The following is an 18670-nucleotide window of genomic DNA, read 5'->3' on the forward strand; positions in this document are numbered from 1 at the left end:
TGTCTTCAAAATAATAAAGAGCTATTTTGATATATTTTTAAAATTTAAAGGACTTGTTTAATATAATTCTAAAATTTAAAGAACTTTGTTTAGATATCCAACATACTTTAAAAAATTTGCATGGACTATTAACCTCATAGTTTAAAGGTCAAAATAGACCTTATGCCTTTCATAAATTATAAGAACTCAGCCGAAAGGCCATGTAAACTCTAATTCACCTGGCTGCTTGAAGCCATTTGTCATCAAATTGTTCAAGTCTCATCGATGCTGGAATTTTCAAGCAATATTCAGTGGTTGCCCAAACCATGTGGAAACTTGAAAATAATTCAAGTTGAAAAAGAAGCTTTCGCTTTTGTTCTTAAAGCAAGTTGGAGACCATTATTGTGCAAGAAAATAAGCATAGGGAAGAAGGCATGCGCTCATTCTTGTTGCCTTTTCGGGGCTTTATCTTTCTTTACAACATATGTCCAACACTCAATTATGGTTGACTTTGATTTTGATTTAAATGGAAAATTGGGCAATAGACCAATTGTATCACAATACACGCCAATCGAGTCATACATCATAGCTAGTTTTCTTAATTTTCTTGTAGCGACTCAGCAAGTTATGAAAAAGAGTCAAGACATGTGAAAAAAACATTCAAAGCCACTACAATTAGAGATTAATATATTGAACATCTCAATTAAAATTTCAATTTATTGAATACTTAAACTTATAAAAATTAAAATAATTTATTAATATATTCTAGAACATAGTGGATACCTATCAAGATGATGCAAATTAAAAGATCTTCGTGGTACGATCTTGGTTAGATTTATATTATAATAGTTTATAATTTAATCTTTTTATTTATTTTAAAAGTTAAATAATTTATTTGTCTTCAAAATAATAAAGAGTTTATTTGATATATTTTTAAAATTTAAAGCACTTATTTAATATAATTTAAAATTTAAAGAACTTGTTTAGATATCCAAATACTTTAAAATTTTGCATGACTATTAACTCATAGTTTAAATGTCAAAATAGACCTTATGCCTTCATAAATTATAAGAACTCCAAAGCCGAGGCCATGTACACTCTAATTCGACCCGCTTGAAGCCATTTGTCATCAAAATTGTTCGCTCATCGATGCCGAATTTTCAAGCAATATTCGTGGTTGCCTAAACCACGTGGAAACTTGAAAATAATTCGTTGAAAAGAAGTTTCGCTTTGTTCTAAAGCAGGAGACCCATTTTGTGCAAGAAAATAAGCATAGGGAAGAAGGCATGCGCTTCATTTTGTTGCCTTTTCACTTTATCTTCTTTACAACATATGTCCAACACTCAATTATGGTTGACTTGATTTTGATTTAAATGGAAAATTGGGCAATAGACCAATTGTATCACACACACGCCAATCGAGTCATACATCATAGCTAGTTTTCTTAATTTTCTTGGCGAGGACTCCAAGAAGTTATCAAAAGAGTCAAGACATGTGAAAAATACATTCAAAGCTACTCAGAATAATTCCCAAAATTTTAAATTTTATTATTTTATGAGCATTATTAGTATTTTAATTTTATTTAAATTTTAGGAAATTTTTTGAGATTTTTGATTTTAAAATCGGGTTCGATTTTCCTAAAATATAAACTTTGATGATTTTTAAAAATTAATTTAAAGACCACGAGCAAAACTAAAAATATATTTGAGTCTACGAATTTTTCCGAGTTTTCTAGAAATTTTTCAAATTTTTGGACCTCAAGCTTTCCGAGGCGCAGTAAAATTCAAAATTTTGTATCTCGAATCGAACCGCCGAATCGAATCGACCGGATCGGACCGGCCGAATCGACCGGCCTTTTCTTTTTCTTCTTTCCTTCCTCGCTGGGTCCGACCTCCTCCCCTTCTCTCTCTCTTTTCTCTCCTCCTCCTCCCTTGCCGCGCCACCTCCTCGCTTCTCCCCACACTGGCCGCCTCCTCTCCCCACGGCCGACCGCCTCGGGAACACCTAAAACGGCCCATAAGCAACGCGCAGCGCACGCGACCGCTCACCTTCCCGACTAAAATTCGCCGATCCGCCACCAATTGACCTGGCCCTATGCCTAAATTCATCTACTCGCCGAGAGCTTTCCATAGACACCAAGAACACCAAATCCATTGAGCGGTTTGTCCAATTTTTGCCCGGAAGTTTTAGCCCATTTTGACTTTCGCCAGATTTCTCGCAAACCATGAATCCCACGAGAAAACCGAGAGTACCAGAGCGCCCACTGCCGAGAGCTTTGCGCGATATAAATTTAATTTTTCCGACACCTTTTTCTGGGTCCTACGAAATTGCAGTTGTCTTTCCGAGCATTAAATGAGCTTAGAAAATTCTGAAAATTTATGTACTAACCCCGTGTTGTAGGCTTCGTAGGTATCCTCAATTCGCGGAATTGATAGTTGACCGGTCGTGAATTTCCTACGCATTGCACTAAGCATCGAAAAGTCTCCAAATTGACCGAGGTTTTAGCTATCCCCATTGTCGACGCCCCGAGGCCCTCCGAGTCGGAATCGGCAAAGGTAAACCCGAACCTTGCTTTTTCGTAATTTTCTAGTGCTTAAATAGGATTAAAAATCCATAAAATATTCGTAGTAGCTTAGAAAATTATGATTCTTATTGAAATAGTTTAGTAATATTGCTAAGGACCGCGGGGCAAAGTTTAAAAATTTTTAGAGCTTATTTGGGCAGTTTTTGCAAAAATGATCAATTATAACGACTAAATTGAAATTTTACATATTGTGATGGATAGATTTGATGGGCCCAGGAGGGGCTGTGTGATGTGATTGAGTGGTGGATATATGGATTGTGAGTATAGAAGTGTGTTTTGAGCCCTTTGCAGTTGGGTATGTAACACCCTCATCAGAAGAACTCCAGACATTCTATCGCTCCTGACCTGTCGGTCCCATACCTAGAACGCTCGAAAATATTTAAACTTAAGTGAGAAACCATAAATAACTCAAATATTGACAAGAAGAATTTAGTAAAAATTTTAGAAATAAAATACAAACAAGTTCAACGAGCCTGCCCAAGCAATGGGTAATCGAGGGAAGTTAAGCTTTCGCAACGAGGAGCCCTAGACTGGGGAAAAATTATAAAATAATTTTGGGACTCCAGAGAAGGGTTATTGAGGTTCCCATGGCATTAGAATGCCAAGAAAATATTTAGAAAAATTTTCAATTCCAGACAGATAATTTTGACCCGTTAAGCCAAACTGAGGGCATTTTGGTCATTTCGCCTTCAGAGGTGATTTTTGGCCGACTTATCCAGTTAAGTAAATAATTATTATGATCTAAAATGTGAATAAATATTGTTGAAAATTGAATTGAAAATGATTAGAAAAGAAAAGGAAAGAAAATCCATAAAGCAATTTATGACATCTTTATGATGTCACTTACAAGTCCCCACCAATTGCATTCAAACAAGCATTTTTAAAACACTTAAAAGAGACTAAAATGGACTAAAGGGAAAGAAAACGTGAGCAGCAGCCATTCTTCTTCTTCTTCACCAAAACGTGACTTTCCCTCCTCCATTGATGAGCTTGGCAAACTCATGAAGCCCTAAACTCCCACCATATTTCCTCAAGTTCTCAACACAAAAATTTATTCTAGAAGCTTGCTAAGGTGTTTGGGAGCAAAAGGGAGAAGAGAAATTAAAGTTGGCAAGCTTGAGATTCTTCAAGTTGAGGTTAGTGCAACTATAAACATAAAACTCTTAAATTTCATGATTTTGGACTTGAAATTTAGTAAGACTTGTAATTTAAATGAACAAAACCTATGTGTATGAGCTCTTGAATGGTGGCTGCCCTTGAAAAGGAATATGTAGGAGTATTTGATGTGCTTAGAGTGAAATAGAAACCATGTTGCAGTTATACACATATAAGCAATGCATTGGTAGTTACTAAGATACATGGCATAAACCATGAATTTGAATTCGGGTTTGGAAAGGTGACAATGTGACGTGGCTTAGGAAATGGTTAGAGACCATTTTAATGGTCAATTAGTGACCATTTTAGGTATGTTGACCATAATTAGAACTCAAAAATAGAATGGCAAAGTGAAGGTGAAATCGCCCTAGGATACAAAGATAGGGACTGAAAATTCAGTCCCTTTGTACAGCCATAACTTGGGCTGTGTTAGTCCAATTGGTGTTTGGCCAATTGGACATGAAACTAGGCTTATAATGGCACATTTTTGCTGAAGAAACCATGCCCAAAAGACCAAAGCAAGAGGACCAAAACTTGGCCCCAATCCGAACCCCGAAACTGCCTCTCAGAATTGACCAAATGAACAGTAACTGTTCATTTGGCCATAACTCACTGTAGATTTGGTCAATTGACCTGAAAGTTTTACAGCAACAAGTTAAGACATAGACAAACAACTTTCATGAAGGAACCTACCCCAAATTATGACCAGAACCCATCCAACCAAGTGACTATAATTACTGTTCATGCACTGTAGATATGGTAAATCTGCAGATTTGGCAATCCGGCCAGCTTGGGTTTTTGGGCCATATCTGGAGCTACAAAACTCCAAATGGAGTGATTCAAAAAAGGAAATTCAACCAGACAAAATAAGGAACAACTTTCATGTTTTACATTTCTTCAAATTCCAATAGTAACAGTGTCCAATGGAACAGTGAAATTGACTCACCAAAACTGAAAATTCTGGTTGTGTTGAATTACACTTTGGAATGGTATTAACACTTAATGCCAACAAGTTTTAAACACCAAATGTGGTATGTTGGGAGTGCCAAAGTCAATGTACACATTTTTATTCTAAAAGTCAACATTTTTGTTGACCAATGAGGTGAATAGTGACACTAAAACCAAAAATTGGCAATTTTGCCAAAATGACTTAAGCTTTGAGAAAGTGACCAAAACCAATAAGTTTTAAATGCAAAATGTGGTACATTGGGAGTGTTAAAACCAATGCACCTATGTTCTATGCAAAAGTCAACTTTTTGTTGACTATTGAAGTGAATAGTGACATAAAAACTTGAAATTCAAAAATTGTGAAACTTAAAAGTATCAAATGCCCTAGTAGGCCTAATGTGATTGGTTTGGATAGGTTGGCATGCCAATAGGGTTCTGATAGCAGTACTGCGTATGATGTATGGCTTCATTGCTATTCTCAGGATGTGATAGCCTATGGCTATACTGATTATGATGTTTTACTTGGCTTTATGCCTTATTGCTTATATGGCTTATTAGCCATTCTGCTTGCACACCGGAGACACATTGTGACCGATGGTGTGACGGCGAGGTACTGTACCCAAAGGCTAGTTTACCCGCTTATCCAAATTGGCCAATTTGTATAGGTTACTTGGGCATGGAAAAGTATAATCAGAATTGAACCGATTGTTAAAGAAAATATGAAAACTAAATATAATGAATGATTTCGATAGAATACTATGAAAACTTAAAATTCATGAAGAAGTTAATATCATAAAACGTAATTAGCCCTCAACTAAACACTAAGTTGGTAATTATTCAGTTCTTATGAACACAATGGCTAAGAAATTATGATTTTTATATAGCATATTATTTCTTAATATTTTATTATTTGCACCACTAAGCTTTATGCTTAGCGCCGCTTTGCAACGCTGTGAGGTACCAAGATTGGACAGAGCGCCAGAGACTACGATTCTGGAAGGCGCCTCACGCTCAGATAGTGTCGTGTCACCTCACTGTCGCCAGCATTGGTAGGACGCTAGATGTCATTTTGGTATTTTGTAATTGATTTTATTTTCTCATATGTATTTGAACTTATGTAATATATTTTGATATTCATGTAAATAATGAAAAGTGTGGTTGTAAATGGAAAAGTGAATGTTTATCTATGATATATGCATGGTATCATATGAGATGGATGAATGATTGAGAAAATGAATGGTTGAAAAATGTTGAGATTTTGACAAATGGAGTTGAGATGATTGAATATGAATATAGGAAGTGTTTTTCACAGGTTCCGAAGAACGGTTTTCTCCATTTTTAGCCTAGATCACGATTTTCTTTAAAATTTTCTAACCTCAAATAAATAATAATTTCGATAAATGGCTTAAATATATTATATTTCACAAGTTATATTCAAAACGATTTATAAAAATGAATTAAGATAAAATAGAGTGCTCCGACAATCGAGTGGCATAACTTGCTCCTACCACACCGTAGTAGGGTAAGGTGTCACAGGTAGGTCCTAGGTATAGGGAGACTCTACCGGATTTTCGCACGACTTAGGACGATTTAGTCTTTTCATGATTTGTATTGAGTCATTTGTATTAAATAATTGTAATGTAATTGTCGTGAGCCGAGATGTACCTTCTTCCTCCGCCACCGCCACAAAGGACTGCTGTCAAGTCTGTGAGTAAAATATTAATTTTAATTGTAATTTCACTATTATAATATGTTCAAGCATGCCCATGCATCACTTATATGCATATATCTATATAGATAAACTTTAGGCACGATTTATGTTGCATTCATAACTGTGAAAGTGCCATGTATGTTGTCGTGGTAATTTGAAGCAGCAGCGTGGCGCTGGCGTGCGGTGATGTGGTGTGGACTATGGATAGGACTGTAGTCACGCTTGAGATCTTCACTGGACCCGATCCTTCTGGGGTAGTCACGGCTTGAGTTCTTCACTCGACCCCGATTTGGTTTATTAAGCTAAAGTCCTGGCTTGAGTTCTTCACGCACTAGGTTGGATTTAAGAGACTCAGATAGGGATCACTCCATATATTACGATTAATATTCGTGTGTGAGTGCTCCAAATTACCTTTTTGATGTTATGATGTGAAAATGTGGTTGATGTTGCATTCCACTCTACAGGGTACATTAGTTTTAGATAGTTATAGAGATTATGGTTAAAATTGATATTTTACTCTCTGAGTCGAACGCTCACTCCTGTTCAATATTTTTCAAAGCATGTGAGGATTTTATTGTGGTTAACCTTCTTTTCTTCTTCGCAGGTTGTTTATCAATATTTGTATAATTTTATTTACTCCTAGAATTTCCACATGTGTTAGAGATATTTAAATGATTCGGGTCTGTAATATAAATTGTCATGTGGACCTGTAAAATTATTATATGCATGTTTGATGGATTGGATGAGGGAGCTGAGCTCCCATTTATTTTTTGATGCTGATATGAGTATGTGGAGGGTGAGCTGAGCTCCCCAATTGATGATATATTTTGTTTACAGGTCGGGTGAGTCAAAACTTCCCCGTTGAAAGGTCCACTTTATGGTCGGATCATCCGGCTGGTTTCTTAAAAGTGGGCCCAAATGGGCTTTAGAGTTGGGTTAATGAATAGTTAGGCTTACTACGCCTCGGGCTTTAGGTCGCCTAGGTCCTAGTGCCGGTTCGGCCCATAGGTTGGGTCATGACAAATGTGGTATCAAAGCTTAGGCTCCAGATTCTTAGGGAATGTTTGTCTAAAATGTTGAGAAGAGTCTAATAGGAGTCACATGCGGAAAATAGGGTCCACATTCGTCTTGCATTGTCATCTTTGCTTTTAGTTTCTGCTCCTTATATTGTGTATAAATATGAGTCTATAGAGCTGTGTAATGTGCAGTTTTGAATTTTTGTGGGCTAATGCTGCTGAATTTCAGGAAAATGCGTAGAAGGTGAGAGCCGCCATCGCACTGTAACTGCATGTGCCCGACGCAGGTGCTCAGACAGATGAGGCGCCGCCCAGGAGGCAGGTAGGAGGCCTAGAGTCGCTCAAGTAGATGAGCAATGCCACCAAGACAGATCGGGCCTTTATGGCACAGGGTCCCATGGACCCAATGACAGCTACTCTAGCTGGGTTGCAGAGAACCATCGATATGATGGCGCAGTATATGGTCCACCCTCCACAGCAGCAGCAGTCCACCGCACCAAGAGGGGAATCTTACAAACAGATAATCAACTTTAAGAAGTTGGTGCCTGGTACTTATGATGTGTCAGACGATGCATATTGGTTTTTGGATTCTCGCATGTGCAGAAATGTAATTACGCTTGACTGATAGAAGACTTATAGAGTGTATGCAAGATGTCATGGGGCCTATGCCTAGACAATGGATGAATGACTACGGTTACCTCTGATGGAGGCTTTGTCGTGGACTTAGTTTGTGAAACTGCTCATCAATCTTTGTGCGTAAAGCTTCGAGATTAGAAGTCGTGGGCCTTTGAGGCCTTAAGATGTAATGGCGTGTCCAGATGAATATGCTGCTGCACTCGAATCGAGCGTATGCCCCTACAGCAGAGCTGCGTAAACTATGAAGGTGAAGAGGTTCCTAAAGGGGCTTGACAGGAGGTATGCAAACCTGGCCATGATGTCGGATCAGTCTTTTGATGTGGTAGTTGATCGAGCCAGGCAGATTGAGATTAGCTATGCTGTGGATGACAGCGGAAGGGCAAAGAAAAACAGAGCAGAGGGTTCTTCAGGTGTTCCCCACATGGGTACTCCGGATAGTGGTGGCCACAGTAATTACAGAGGAAGAAGTAGGAATAAGAAGAGTGGTTTTAAACACAAACCCCGAGGGTTGCACTGTGGTACGGATCCAAAGCAGGGTCACAGCTCAGGTATAGCCTGGTCCGGTTCAGATCCTCTTTGGCACCTTGTGCACAGTGGAAGAGGACATTCGTAACCTTGTATGATGGGTTCAGAGTATGCTTCAGTGTGGCCAACCAGTGTCACTTTGCTAGGGAATGCCCCGTGTTTAGCGAGCCACGTATGGGGTCACAGTGGTTCATGGCAAATGTTCCTCGTCGCTTGTATCCGGTGCTTCCAAAGATGGCAGCAAAGCCAATGGCACAATGGCCGAGGACAAGGGGGACGTGGATTTGGAGGCATCAGAGGTAGAAGTCAATATCGTGGTTCGCCACTCAGTAGGGGTCAGCTTGGGTTTTCACCCCGACCCACCAGGATGCTCAGCTTCAAATGCGCTGTGGCAAGTATTCTACTAGTCCTGCTCTTATGAGGCTCGTGGTTTTGATAGATCCGGTGCTACGACTCATTTGTCTCCCGTGTTTGCCATGAGGATGGGTAGAAACCCTACAACTTTAGAGTGCCCTTTGTCAAGAGCTACCCCACTTAGTGACAACATAGATGTAGATATGATTTTTCCGGTAGCCCAAGAGTAGTGGATGGAAAGATCCTCCCACAGACTTGGTTCCTCTACCAAGAATGGATTTCGGCGTAACTCGGGATGGATTGGTTGTCAACTCACTATGCCACTTTAGACCGCAGGAACAAAAGGTGTATTTCCACATACCGTGTGGAAGAGTTTAGCTTTGATGGTGACAGAGCGTGGCTCCATATAATTTGCATCGCAATTAGTGCTAGAAAATGTTGAGGCGTGATGTCAAGGGTATTTGGCATTGGTGAGAGATACATCCGTAGAAGGTGTCAAGATGGAAAATGTTCCCGTTGTCGAGAATTTATGGATGTCTTCCTGCAGGAGCTTCTGTGGTTGCCACCAGAAGGAAATAGAGTTTTGCATTAATATTGTGCCCTGCATAAACCCCATATCAATGCCACCTTACAGATGGCCCAGCAGAATTGAAAGATTTAAAGGAGCAAATACAGGTGAGTTTGGACATGGGTTTTATACGTCAAAGAAGTTTACCATGGGGTGCTCCGGTGCTATTTGTAAGAAAGAAGGATGGTTCATTGAGGTTGTGTATTGACTACGCATACCGAACAAGGCGATCGTGAAGAACAAGTATCCACTTCCTGATCGACGATCCGCTTGATCACTCTAAGGGGCTAGATTCTTTCCAAGATAGACCGCGATCAAGCTACCATCGCTTGAGAATTAGGAATGAGGACGGTCCAAAACGGCATTCAGACAAGATATGGTCATTATGAGTTCTGGTGATGTCTTTTGACTCACTAATGCACCAAGAAATTTCATGGACTTGATGAACCGTGTTCAAGCCATTTTTGGACCGCTTTGTCATCGTGATTCATAGATGACATTTTGGTATACTCTCGCATCGAGGAAGAACACGTGTGGCACTTGAGTATGGTGTTGCAGACGTTGAGGGAGCACCAGCTATATGCCAAATTTTCAAAATGTGAATTTTGGCTAGAAAGCATCTCATTCTTGGGACACGTGGTTTCTAGTGAAGGTATTCAAGTGGATCCCAAGAAAATTGAAGTCAGAATCGATTGGCTTAGGCCTACAAATACCACCGAGGTGCTAAGTTTTCTGGTCTAGGCTACTATAGGCATTTTGTGCAAGATTTCTCCGTGATAGCGCTCCCTAACTAAGTTGACTAGGAAGAATGTTCCATTCATTTGGACAGATGACCGTGAGGAGAGTTTCCAAGCTTAAGGAGTGTCTAACCACCGCCTCGTGTTGACACTACCTATGAGTGGTGAAGGATACACTGTAATCGTGACGCCCAGAGTTGGCCTAGGTGTGTTTTGATGCAGAATGGAAAAGTAGTGGCTTATGCTTCAAGACAATAAAGAGGCATGAGCGTAACTACCCCACCCATGATTTGGAAATGGCACTGTAGTCTTTGCACTAAAAAATCTGGAGAAACTACATGTATGGTGGAGTGTGCTAGATATACACAGACAATAATAGTTTGAAATACATCTACCAACAGAGGGATTAAAAATTGAGACAGAGGAGATGAATGGAGCTTCTAAAAGACTATGATTGCACCATCCAGTACCACCCTGGGAAGGCCAATGTAGTAGCAGATGCTTTGAGTAGAAAATCTTCTGGCAGTTTGGCACATATTTCAGTAGAGAAGAGACCGTTGATTCAGAAGTGCATGAGTTGATGGATCAAGGTTTAATCCTAGATCCGCTGATGAGGGGTATTGTTGGCTCATTTTTCAAAGGAGGCGACTTGAGAGATAGAGTTAGAGTTTCCCAAAGACAGAGACCAACAATTAATGAAGATCATAGAAAGAGTACAAGAAGGTGAAGGTGGTGAGTTTGGATTTACAATGATGGCGCCCTAGTGTGGTTCTAGGATATGTGTGCCCGATGTGGACAATCTCAGATGATATCATGCGAGAGGCACACTATACATCGCATAATGTCCACCTGTGCTCCACCAAGATGTACCATGATGTGAAAGATAGTTATTGGTGGAATGGCATGAAGAGAGACATAGCGCACTTCGTGGTCCTAGTGCTTGACTTGTCGTAAGGCAAAGTTTGAACACTGAGACCGTCAGTGAAGTCGCAAGAGCTCCCTATCCCAGCATGGAAGTGGGAAATGATTACTATGTATTTTGTGACTGGATTGCCTTGTACCACGCGAGGATATGATTCGATATAGGTAATTGTAGACCGTTTAACCAAATCAGCTCACTTCTTGCCTGTGAAGACTACTATTCTGTTGCACAGTACGCTCGACTCTATATTCGAGAAATAGTCAGATTGCATGGAGTTCCGGCTTCCATAATATCTGACAGAGGGCCCCAGTTCACTTCTCGATTTTGGAGAAAGTTGCAGGAGGCACTTGGCACACAGTTGAACTTCAGTACGGCTTTCCACCTCGCATGCATACAAATTGGAAGGACCATCCAAACACTGGAGGACATGCTTCGCATGAGTGTTTTAGATTTTGGAGGTCAATGGGATGATCAACTAGCTTTGGTGGAGTTTGCCTACAACAACAGTTATCACTCCAGCATAGGGATGACACCCTATGAGGCATTATATGGGAGAAAGTGTAGGTCTCCTCTGTGTTGGACGGAAATGGGAGAAGCGAAAGTGCATGATGTAGACCTAGTGCAGTACACTTCAGAGGTAGTTCCTTTAATCAGGGAACGATTGAAAATTTTCAAGAGGGCATAAGAGTTATGCACTTGCACGAGGGATGTGGAGTTTGCAGTAGGCGACTATGTATTCCTAAAGGTTTCTCCGATGAAGGGAGTGATGAGATTTGGAAAGAAGGGCAAGTTGACACCTCGGTATATTGGACCTTTTGAGGTTACTGATAGAGTTGGAGCAGCTTGCTCACCGCTGGAGCTACCACCCAACCTTTCTCACGTTCATCCCGTGTTTCACATCTCCATGCTCAGGAAATATATTCCCGATCCTTCTCGTGTACTACAGCCGGATGTAATAGAACTAAAGGAGAACTTGACATTTGAGGAGCAACCTATAGCCATAGTGGACTACCAAGTGAGACAGCTAAGATCAAAACAGATCCCTATGGTTAAGGTTTTGTGGAGGAGCCACAAGGAAGAGTGCACTGGAGTCAGAACGGGACATGCGTAGCAAGTACCCTTATCTGTTCAATGTATAATCATGTGTTTTATTCTGCCTTGTGTAAAATTCGAGAACGAATTTTCTGTAAGGGGGGAAGAATGTAACACTCCAAAATTTTAAATTTTATTATTTTATGAGCATTATTAGTATTTTAATTTTATTTAAATTTTAGGAAATTTTTTTGAGATTTTTCGGATTTTAAAAATCGGGTTCGATTTTTCGAAAATATAAACTTTGATGATTTTTAAAAATTAATTTAAAGACCACGTGGGAAAACTAAAAATATATTTGGAGTCTACGAATTTTTCTGAGTTTTCTAGAATTTTTTCGGAATTTTTAGACCTCGTTTTCGGTCCCGAGGCAGAGTAAAAATTCAAAATTTTGTATTCTGAATCGAACCGGCCGAATCGAACCGGACCGGATCGGACCGGTCGAATCAGACCGGCCTTTTCTTTTTCTTCTTTCCCTTCCTCGCGCGCGTCCGACCTCCTCCTTCTCTCTCTCTTCTCTCTCCTCCCTCCTCCCTTGCCGTGCCGCCACCTCCCCGCCTCCCCACCTGGGCGCGCCGCCCCTCCCCACGGCCGCCGCCGAACATCGAAAACGGCCTGTAACGCAGCCAAGACGCGCGACCGTTCACCTTCCCGACCAAAATTCGGTCGATTCGGCCACCAATCAGACCGGGTCTTATGTCTAAATTCATCTACTCGTCGAGAGCTTTCCATAGACACCAAGAACACCGAAATCCATCGAGCGGTTTGTCCAATTTTTGCCCGGGAAGTTTTAGCCCATTTTGACTTTCGCCAGATTTCACAAACCGTGAATCCCACGAGAAAACCGAGAGTACCAGAGCGCCCACTGCCGAGAGCTTTGCGGCGACATAAATTTCAAATTTTTCCGACACCTTTTTTCAGTGGGTCCCATGGAACTTCGTAGTGTTTTTTCGAGCATTAAATGAGCTTATAAAATTTTGTAAAATTTATGTACTAACCCCCTTGTTGTGGGCTTCTGGTAGATATCCTCAATTCATGGAATTGACGCTTGACCGGTCCGTGAATTTCCTGCATGCACTGCATCAAAAGTCTTCGAATTGGACCGAGGTTTTGGCTACCCCAATTGTCGACGCCCCAGCGCTGCCCTGAGTCTGAATCGCAAAGGTAAACCCAACCTTGCTTTTTCGTAATTTTCTAGTGCTTAAATAGGATTAAAAATCCATAAAATATTCGTGGTAGCTTAGAAAATTATTATTCTTTTGCAATAGTTTAGTAATATTGCTAAGGACCGCAGGCAAAGTTTAAGAATTTTTAGAGCTTATTTGGGCGCTTTTTGCAAAAATGATCAATTATAAGGACTAAATTGAAATTTTACATATTGTGATGGATGATCGATTTGATGGGCCCAGAGGGGTGTGTGATGTGATTGAGTTGTGGATATATGGATTGTGAGTATAGAAGTGTGTTTTCACTCTTTGCAAAGTTGGGTAGGTCCTAGGTATAGGGAGACTCACGATTTTCGCACGACTTAGGACGATTTGGTCTTTTCATGATTTGTATTGAGTCATTTGTATTAAATAATTGTAATGTAATTGTCGTGAGCCGATACCTTCTTCCTCCGCCCAGCCGCCACAGTGACCGTTATCAAGTCTGTGAGTAAAATATTAATTCTAATCGTAATTTCACTATTATAATATGTTCAAGCATGCCCATGCATCACTTATATGCGTATATCTATGTAGATAAACTTTAGGCACGATTTATGTTGTATTCATAACTGTGAAAGTGCCATGTATGTTGCTGTGGTAATTTAGAGCAAAGCAGCGTATGCTGGCGCATGGTGATGTGGTGTGGACTATGGATGGGACGTAGTCACGCTGAGATCTTCACTGACCCGATCCTTCTGGGGTAGTCACGCTTGAGTTCTTCAGACCTCCGATTTGTATTATTAACTGAAAGTCCGGCTTGAGTTCTTCGCTGGCACTAGGTTGGATTTAAGAGACATGTATAGGGGATCAACTCTCATATATTAAGATTAATATTACTGGGTGCGTGAGTGCTCCAAATTACCTTTTTGATGTTATGATGTGAAAATGTGGTTGATGTTGCATTTCACTCTATAGGGTGCATTAGTTTTAGATAGTTATAGAGATTATGGTTAAAATTGATATTTTACTCTCTAAGTCGAACGCTCACTCCTGTTTAATATTTTTTCAGGCTACAAGAGGATTTTATTGTGGTTAACCTGCTTTTCTTCTTCGCAGGTTGTTTATCAATATTTGTATAATTTTATTTACTCCTAGAATTTTCGCATGTGTTAGAGATATTTAAATGATTCGGGTCTATAATATATATTGTCATGTGGACCTGTAAAATTATTATATGCATGTTTGATGGATTGGATGAGGGAGCTGAGCTCCCATTTATTTTTTGATGCTGATATGAGTATGTGGAGGGTGAGCTGAGCTCCCCAATTGATGATATATTTTGTTCATGTGCTCGTGAGTCAAAATTCCCGCTGAAAGGTCCACTTTATGGTCGGACTCTATTCGGTTGGTTTCTTGAAAGTGGGCCCAAATGGGCCTTAGAGTTGTGTTAATGTATAGTTATGCTTACTACGGCCTCGGCTTTAGGTCGCCTGTGTCCTAGTGCCGGCCCAAATTCATAGGTTGGTTCGTGACAACTACAATTAGAGATTAACATATTGAACATCTCAATTAAAATTTCAATTTATTGAATACTTAAACTTATAAAAATTATAACAATTAAATATAAATTAATCATGTCTTTAATGATTTGTCTACAAAAAAAAAAGTTAAAAATTGTCCCACTTATTGCTATGCACTGAATTTTACTCTAAATTTTCAACAGAAAAACAATTGATAAATTTGCCTTCTAAATTTTAAAAAATGATCTCACTTAAAGCACAATTAGCAAAATTTAGAGTATAATCAACAATAAAAGAGATCATCTGTGACCTTTTTTAATAAACTATTGATGACATGATTAATTTATGTTTAATTATTATAATTTTTATAAATTTATCATTTTAATTCAGGTATAAAATGAGTTAATTCCAAATATATTAAGTGATATAGAAGTATATATTTGGCAAAATCTTTGATCCTTTCTAGCTTTTCATGGCTCTTATTATTAATAAAAATCTAAGCTTTTTAAAAAAAAGTCTTTCACCCTTAATTTTGTCCTATATCTTTGCCGGTGCTTTGAGTTGATGTTTAGCTGGTCCATGATTCAACAGATATTTTTTGTAGCAGTTGTCCTTTAATTATTAGGTGGTTCCGCTCATTAAATAACCCAGCTACGCTTAAAAATACTCCACGCACAGCCTCTCCAGTATACTCTTCCTGGATTTGTCATGAATCAAGCAAAAGGGTCTCTCACCACATCGCTTCTCTTCCTGTTTTTCCACTTCTGCATATCTATTGACACTATAACGCCAACCCAGTTCATCAAAGATGGTGATATTTTAGTCTCTAAAGGAGAACGTTTCGCACTTGGGTTCTTCAGCCCAGGCACTTCTACTCGTCGCTACGTCGGAATTTGGTACAACAAAGTTTCAGAACAAACCGTTGTCTGGGTGGGAAATAGAGATAATCCTGTCAATGATGCTTCTGGGGTACTCACTATCAACAGTCAAGGTAACCTTGTCTTGTACGAGAAAAACCAAACTATTCCTCTCTGGTCCACCAATTTCTCTACATCAACGAGTAATTCCATGGCTCAGCTCCAGGATTCGGGAAATCTTGTTTTGCTTCAGCGGGATACTGAAAGGTTCTTATGGCAAAGCTTTGATTATCCTACAGATACCTTACTTCCTAACATGAAGCTTGGATTGAACACAAGAACTGGCAAGAATTGGGTTCTTACTTCTTGGAAATCAAAAGATGACCCTGGAACAGGTGACATTGTCTACAGAATCGATCCAAGTGGGGTGCCTCAGTTGTTTCTATATAAGGGTTCTGTTCGGTGGTGGCGAGGCGGACCATGGACAGGAGAAAGATGGAGCGGAGTACCCGAGATGACACGTAATTACATCTTTAATGTCAGTTTTGTGAACAATAAGGGTGAGGTATCCATCGCGTATGGTTTGACTAATCCGTCTCTCGTCTCGAGAATGATGTTCAACGAGTCAGGAAACGTGCAACGGGCCACGTGGAATCAAAGAGACCATAGGTGGATCGGGTTTTGGTCCGCCCCGAAAGAACAATGTGATAACTATGGCGAATGTGGTGCAAATAGTAATTGCGATCCATATGATTCTGATAGTTTCATATGCAAATGTTTGCCAGGATTCGAACCAAAGTCACCAAGGGATTGGTACCTGAGAGATGGCTCAGGTGGTTGTATCAGGAAAGCCGGCGTGTCAACGTGTCAAAGTGGGGAAGGGTTCGTGAAGATGGAACGCGTGAGAGTTCCAGACACTACAAAGGCACAAGCGGACATGAACTTGAGCTTGAAGGTATGTGAGCAAGAGTGCTTGAAGAATTGTTCCTGCACGGCTTACACAAGTGCAGATGAGAGAGGGTTTGGGTGTATGAGATGGTATGGAGATTTGGTTGATACGAGAACCTATTCCAGTGTGGGACAGGACATATATGTACGTGTGGACGCAGCTGAGTTAGGCATTTCTCTGTTTTGCTACCAACTTCTTTATTATATATATTCATTTTTCTTTGTTCTGATTGATCAAATAGGATTAGGATCGAGTCTCTATTAGGTTCCTTTTGGATTACTCTATACTTCATTTTCTAGGAAAATGAATGATATATATATATATATATATATATATATATATATATATATATATATATGGAGTAATGTATTTGATTACACAGTGAAAAGCAATATTCTCTTTTTCTTATAAACTTTAAAAATTAATAAATTTAAAAAAATTCAAAATCAAATTATTCTTATTTGTTATACTTTTGAAGGAGGAGAAATACCCATTAGCTAGCCTTAATAGTCAATAATACAAATCACCATTATAGCTTGATTAAGACAAAGCGAATTGACATTTCAACTAGTCATTTGTTAAGATGGGACATCTCTTTGCTTGATTTTCTAGACGGGGCTGAGTTAATGGATCCCACGTGTTTATATCATGGATTGACCAAAAATTAAGTTTTGACAAAAATTTTTCGCATGACTAAAATCCTAATTAAAATTTTTCTTTTTCATTTTCATAACATTGTTCACGTTGCTATTTTTCTACTTAATTTCAGCTAAATATGGTAAGTCGAAAGGTCCTCTTTCCAAGAAGGGAGTGCAAGCAATAATGATAGTTTCTATTATTGTCAGAACATTATTTCTTCTAGCCTTCTCAAAGATATTGTTTCGCTCGAGGAAGAGAAAAGGTAATCAAATTTCTTGGTGGTTTGTCTAATTTGTATGTTGTAATAGATCATTTACAAGGTAAATCTTTGTTTTTTTTTCCAAATTAAACAATTAATTTGTTAATTATAAATGATCAGCTAGAGACAGACGCAGCAAATCTTTGTTTAATTTCACCACAAGTGCAACATACTTGGAAGATTCTCAGAGTGGAAAGGGGAGTGATGAAGTTGGAATTTCAGATTTACCATGCTTTGATCTCAAAGACTATAGCCGCAGCCATCGATAATTTCTCAGATGCTAACAAGCTTGGAGAGGGTGGTTTTGGCTCCGTTTATAAGGTAACCTACCCTTTCTAATTCTCTCAAATATCTTTCCTAACGTGAACCTTTTTTTTTATATGTACAAGAAGGAAATCCTCACAGTTCTGGAAAACAACTCCAATGCCACTAAACTAAGGTTGAACTTTGAGTTATGTGCATTTGGTTTACATTACTTCTCAGGGTCTGCTATATGGTGAAAAGGAAATAGCAGTTAAAAGACTGTCAAAGTATTCTGGACAAGGGAACGAAGAGTTTAAGAACGAAGTTACTTTAATCGCAAAACTCCAACACAGGAATCTTGTAAGAGTCTTAGGTTATTGCATCCAAGAACGAGAGAAGATGTTAATCTATGAATTCCTGCCAAACAAAAGCTTGGACTCTTTTATTTTTGGTATGTCCTTTCAAAACGAGATGTCTGCTAGAACTCGAATTTATAATTGCATCAATGCATTGATTTGATGAAATTTGAGCAACTTTATTCCGTATGAAAATAAAAGATCATCGTTAGATTGGCCAACGCGCCATAACATTATTTGTGGATTGCTAGAGGGATTCAATATATACATAAAGACTCGAGATTAAGAATCATTCATAGAGATCTCAAGGCAAGTAATGTTCGCTAGATGCATCAATGAATCCAAAATATCGATTTTGGCATGGCGTAATATTCTGAGGTGATCAAGTTGAAGCAAACACAAATCGTGTTGTTGGAACGTAGTAAGTATGATCTAGAAAGAAACAAAAATTGATGATTTTGTAGTACTTAAT

At 39.2% G+C, this 18670-nt stretch overlaps 1 protein-coding gene across 1 annotated transcript; it reads left to right on the plus strand.

Annotated features, from left to right (window-relative positions):
* Positions 1 to 15543: 15543 nt before the first annotated feature.
* On the plus strand, positions 15544 to 18361 carry LOC110664527 (G-type lectin S-receptor-like serine/threonine-protein kinase RKS1). Its single transcript, XM_058141530.1, is given in 5 exon segments — positions 15544 to 16954; positions 17471 to 17602; positions 17720 to 17841; positions 17843 to 17920; positions 18083 to 18361. Coding segments are annotated over 5 exon segments (1962 nt in total). The 5' UTR covers positions 15544 to 15603.
* Positions 18362 to 18670: the final 309 nt, after the last annotated feature.

This window comes from Hevea brasiliensis, unplaced genomic scaffold, assembly GCF_030052815.1.
Source record: "Hevea brasiliensis isolate MT/VB/25A 57/8 unplaced genomic scaffold, ASM3005281v1 Scaf128, whole genome shotgun sequence".
Lineage (NCBI taxonomy): Eukaryota > Viridiplantae > Streptophyta > Magnoliopsida > Malpighiales > Euphorbiaceae > Hevea > Hevea brasiliensis.